The following is a 5,587-nucleotide window of genomic DNA, read 5'->3' as shown; positions in this document are numbered from 1 at the left end:
AAAAAAAAAAAAAAAAAAAGAAAGAAAGAAATTATGTCATGAAAAAGGGGTTTTAATTAAAAGCTTTAATTGTTCCAATACTATTTTATCATGTCTTCTAACAAAATCAGGTAAGCAGCAGGAATGTGATATTTATTTATTTATGACAGAGTCTCACTATGTTGCCCTCAGTAGAGTGCTGTGGTGTCACAGCTCACAGCAACCTCAAACTTTTGGGTTTAAGAGGTTCTCTTGCCTCAGCCTCCCAAGTAGCTGGGACTACAGGTGCCCACCACAATGCCTGGCTATTTTTTTTTTTTTTTTTTGTAGTTATCATTGTTGTTTAGCTGGCCTGGGCTGGGAACAGAAACCTGCCAGCCTCGGTGTATGTAGCTGGCGCCGTAACCACCGTGCTACAGGTGCCAAGGCTATTTATTTTTGAGACAGAGTCTCACTTAGTTGCCCTGGGGTAGAATGCCATGGTGTCATAGCTCATAGTAACCTCAAACTCCTGGGCTCAAGTAATTCTTTGGCCTCAGCCTCCTGAGTAGCTGAGACTATAGGCACCTGCCACAATGCCTCGCTATTTTTAGCGACGGGGTCTTGCTTTTGCTTAGGCTGGTCTTGAACTCCTGAGCCCAATCAGTCCACTTGCCTTGGTCTCCCAGAATGCTAGGATTATAAGAGTGAGCCACTGTGCCTGGCCATGGAATATGGTTTTAGATTTTGTTCTGGGATGTTACATTTACTGACATGGGAATACAGGCCTACTCTTCTGAGGACCAGGGAACGTGTGCTCCCCTCCTGGCTGGCAGGCTCCTCATTGGCCCTGTTGGGTTGCAGGTCTTCCACTGCCATTTCAACAGCAACTTCTTCCCCCTCTTCTTGGAGCACCTGTTGTCAGACCACATCTCCCTCTCCACGGGCTCCATCTTGTTGGGTGAGTGCGTGCCTCAGGCAGATCGGAAGGAAAGAGGCTTGCACCCCAGAACTCCCACCCCAGCTGCGGCATGGCCACATTACCTTCAGGGACCAGGTGGCAGAGGGTGGGGAATAATCTGCAGTGCCTTCCCAGAGGGAGGGGTGGGAGCCTGTCGTGAGTAGGGGGAGTACAGCTACTCTCAATTTGGGTCTCTAAGAGATGGTGCCACCCTAAGGTGATGCAATGCATTGTCTGGTTCATAGCAAGAAATGTAGCCTGATGGGCCTGGGTGGATGGGTGGGTGGGATCTTGGTGGTCACTTGTTAGGTGTCCTTGAATGTGTTATTTCCTGGGTCTCCCTTTCTCATCTGTAAAGTAGGGATATTAATCATACTTACCTTAAAGGGTTGTGAGGATTAGCTAAAAGAGCATGAAGCTCTTAGCACAGAGTCTAGCACATAATCATTGAAGCTGCAGCCGTGCCCTAACAAGCTGGTGCCCCACCTCCCCTTCCCAGGCATCTCCTATGTCGCTCCCCATCTCAACAACCTCTACTTCCTGCCTCTGTGCCGACGCTGGGGCGTCTATACTGTGGTGCGGGGGCTCTTCCTGCTCAAGCTGGGCCTTAGCCTGCTCATGCTGCTCGCTGGCCCGGACCACCTCGGCTTGCTCTGCATCTTCATTGCCAGGTATGCTCCTGCCCATCTCTGCCCTTGCACCTCTGTCCCACTCCTTCACTCTTGCTGCTCTCTCCTCCCACAGCAACCGTGTCTTCACTGAGGGCACCTGTAAGCTGCTGACCTTGGTGGTCACTGACCTGGTGGACGAGGACCTGGTACTGAACCACCGTAAGCAGGCGGCCTCGGCGCTCCTCTTTGGCATGGTTGCCCTCGTGACGAAGCCAGGCCAGACCTTTGCCCCATTGCTGGGCACCTGGCTGCTCTGCTTCTATACAGGTGAGGGCCCAAAGCCAGTCAAGGGGTTCTCAAGGCCCCAGGGGAATCTAGCTGATCCAGCTGACAAGTCTGGGCTCTGGGTCCAGAGAGAGAGAAAGGATGCTAACTGGCCCCTCTCCATGGGGGGAGAGGAACTGGTTCTTAGATTCCTCCTATCTTGGTTTATTCATTCATTCATTCAGTGAATATGTGCAGAGTACCTTCTCTGTGCAGACTCTAGGTACTAAGGAGATAACAATGAGTAAGACAGAAAAGGTTTTTGCCGTCATGGGATTTATATTCCAGTCAGGGGTGGGGGTGGCAACAGCCAAACAATAAAATGTCAGGCAGTGATAAGTGCCATGGTGAAATTAGACAGGGAGATGTGAGACACTGACTGAGAAGCCACTTAGTGAGATCAGGGAAGGCCTCTCCAAGAACGTACCCTTAGGTGTGAACTGAATGGCAAAGGTTTGGTCTAGAACAAAGCTCAGCGAATCCCAGGCAAAGGAAAGGGCAAGTGCAAAGGCCCAAGTTTGCAGGAGTGGTTAGGAGATAGGGCTGGAGAAGTGAAGAAGGGTCTATAGATCAGGCAGGGTTTGGGTTTTGTTTTCAGTCAAAGGGAAGCTATGGACCCGGCGCTTATAGCTCAGTGGCTGGGGCACCAGCCACATACACCAGAGCTGGTGGGTTCGAATCCAGTCTGGGCCTGCCAAACAACAATGACAACTACAATCAAAAAATAGCCAGGCATTGTGGTGGGCACCTGTAGTCCCAGCTACTTGGGAGGCTGAGACAAGAGAATTGTTTAAGCCCAAGAGTTTGAGGTTGCTATAAGCTATGATATAACAGACTTCTACCCAGCTACCCAGGGCCACAGCTTGAGGCTCTGTTTCCGAAAAAAAAGAAAAAAGAAAAAAAAAGGGAAGGTACGGGGAGAGTTATATTTATTTATTTTAGACAGAGTCTCAAGCTGTCACCCTGGGTAGAGTGCCGTGGCATCACAGCTCACAGCAACCTCAAACTCTTGGGCTTAAGTGATTCTCTTGCCTCAGCCTCCCAGGTAGCTGGGACTACAGGTGCCTGCCATAATGTGCGGCTATTTTTTTTTTTTTTTTGTAGTTGTCATTGTTGTTTTAGCTGACCCAGGCCAGGTTTGAACCCACCTTGGTGTATGTGGCTGGTGCCCTACTCACTGAGCTACAGGCACCGTCCTATGGGGAGAGTTTTGAGTGGGGAAGTGACATGGCCAGATTTACATTTTTTAATGTTCACTGTGGCTACTGCCTGGAGAACAGATTGAGGCAGCTTAGGTGGAACAGTAGGGAGATAGATAACTGGGAGACTGGCAGAGGCCACAAGAGGCTTAGACCAGGGTGGCAGGTGGGGTGTGTTTTGGAGTTGGGGAGAGAAGGATTTGATGTTGGGAAGGGAGTAAACTGAAGTGAGGAACTGAGGATAACTTTGGGCTATGGCCCAAGTAATGGGTGAGTGGTGATACCCTTCACCAAGGAAGGAAAACTAGGGGAGAACTGGGCTCAGGAGAGGAATGGAGAGTTTTGGTTTGGACATGTATATGTGATTTTTGAGATGTTACACAATGGGCTTTAGAGGGGGCTGGGACTTGGAGGGAAAGTGACTGACCATGATCTGTGTCCTCTCATCCTAGGTCATGATCTTTTCCAGCAGCCCCCCATGACCCCTGTAGGGAGTGCCCAGCCCTGGCCAGAACCCCCAGCCCCCGCTCCTGCACAGGCCCCGACGATCCGCCAGGGCTGCTTCTATCTGCTGGTGCTGGTACCCATCACCTGTGCTCTGCTGCAGCTCTTCACCTGGTCCCAGTTCACACTGCACGGAAGACGCCTGCACATAGTCAAGGCCCAGCGCCAGAACTTGTTACAGGCCCAAACCTTGGACATTAAGATGGTGTGAGCAGGCCAGGCAAGGTGGCTCACGCCTGTAATCCTAGTACTCTGGGGGGAAGGTGGGTGGATTGCCTGAGCTCAGGAGTTGGACACCAGCTTGAGCAAGAGCAAGACCCCATCTCTAAAAATAGCTGGGTGTTGTGGGGTACACCTGTAGTCCCAGCAACTTGGGAGGCTGAGGCAAGATAATCACTTGAGCCCAAGAGTTCAAGGTTGCTGTGAGCTATTACACTTCGCATGTTACCAAGGGTGACAAAGTGAGACTGTCTCAAAAAAAAAAAAAAAATGTGAGGTGCAGCAAGTCCACTCTGCTGAGGACACTGCCTGAATCCCAGGGCAGGAACAATTTTGACCAGTGTCCTGCTCCTCCACATTTCTCAGGTATAGCCTGGGGAACACATGGCAGGGTGGATTCTCTTGGGGCTGAGCCACAAGTATCACTGAGGTCTAAGCCCCTGCTTAGCTGTTTAGTATAGCTTGGGCAAGGGCTGAGCCAAATGTGCTCAGGGATCTGCTTCCCTTGTGAGGCAGGAGGAAGAGAGGATCAAGAAGGGATAGGGCTGCCCTGTAGTGTACACAGGGTTGCTGTGGGGCTCAGAGGCTCATCCCACTGCCTGGCTGGGGCTGGCCACTATGGTGGGCTCAGGAACCATTTTTGATACTTCAACTGCTCCCTTTTACCCAGACAGGGAAGCTGTCAGGCCCACAGCCCTCTCCTTCCACCCTTTCAGTGATTTCCCTGAGAGGGTTCTCTGCTTCAGCTGTGCTTGAAGTAGCATACCTCCCCTGCTGTGGGACTCCTCCAGCCCACCAGGCCTCTAGAGCTGGATTTTGTTGCAGACTCATTAAAGTCAGTCATTCCTATTTCTCAGATCTGTGCTGTGTGTGTGGAGGGGTGGGGATGGGACTCCTCACTGACTAGAAAAATCACCTGAGAGCATTTTTTTTTTCTAAATGAGTTACCTGCAGCAGACTCCTTGAGGTACTAGGGGGGAAAAATGCAGGTTGGTAGACACATAGATGATGGGGACCAAAATCACCTTCAGGGTTGAAGTGAGGAACTGAGGATAACTGGGGCTTTTGGCCCGAGTAATGGCCCCAGCAGCCCCAGGGCATTTCACTGGATGAGGGATGGGAGAAGCCTCTTCTAGGCCAGAGGTTCTCAGATGTTATAATTCTCTATAGGTGACTTTATCACAGATGAGATAAAAGCCACTGCTGGCAGGCCAGAATTTCTCAGCCTTGGCACTAGAGATATTTTGGGGCCAGATAACATTTGCTGTGAACATTTAGCAGCAACTCCTGCTTCTGCCTGCTAGGAGCATCTCCCCTTCCCCTAGTGGGACACGAACACCTATCTCCAGACGTTACCAGATGCATCCTGGAAGCAAAATTGATACCAATTTGTCACTGCTGCTCTGAACCAGTGGTTTTTGAGAGTCTGCATAGTGGTTAAAAATGTAGCTAATAAAGGGGCAGAGCTTTCGAGATTGCTTAATGCAGGGGTGTCCAACCCTTTTTTCCCCTTTGCTGTACACTGAAAGAATAAGAGTTGTCTTCGGCCACACATTAAACACAAATACCAAAGAAAGCTAATTAGCAAAAAAGGAAAAGTCTGTGCATACTTTTCACGATATCTGACACGAGGGATAAGCAAAACAGTGCTCACATAATCAGCAGAGGCCTGCCCCAGGGGAGCAGAAGTATACCCATGAACCTTACATTTTTCACTGGCTCCACATCCTTATCTGTACAATGGATAATAAAAACACCCACACTTTGTAGGGATATTGGGAAGATTAAAGGGGTTAACATTTGTCAAGTAC

General features: G+C 50.0%; 1 protein-coding gene across 3 annotated transcripts in view; it reads left to right on the top strand.

Moving 5' to 3' along the window:
- MFSD13A (major facilitator superfamily domain containing 13A) overlaps positions 1–3,838 on the top strand; it is a 17,213-nt gene extending 13,375 nt beyond the window's left edge. For all 3 annotated transcript variants that reach the window (XM_023511637.1, XM_012803590.2, XM_023511638.1), the window contains 4 exons: positions 823–919; positions 1,419–1,590; positions 1,664–1,857; positions 3,506–3,838. In XM_023511637.1, the coding sequence (XP_023367405.1) occupies positions 823–919; positions 1,419–1,590; positions 1,664–1,857; positions 3,506–3,768 (726 nt within the window). In that variant the 3' untranslated portion in view covers positions 3,769–3,838. The remainder of the gene's footprint in view (positions 1–822; positions 920–1,418; positions 1,591–1,663; positions 1,858–3,505) is intronic.
- The last annotated feature ends 1,749 nt before the right edge of the window (positions 3,839–5,587 follow it).

Source organism: Otolemur garnettii, unplaced genomic scaffold (genome assembly GCF_000181295.1).
Source record: "Otolemur garnettii isolate 467f Iridium unplaced genomic scaffold, OtoGar3 scaffold00021, whole genome shotgun sequence".
In the NCBI taxonomy this organism is placed as follows: domain Eukaryota; kingdom Metazoa; phylum Chordata; class Mammalia; order Primates; family Galagidae; genus Otolemur; species Otolemur garnettii.
Note: the sequence above shows the minus strand (reverse complement) of the source record. Positions and strands in the feature narration are given on the sequence as shown.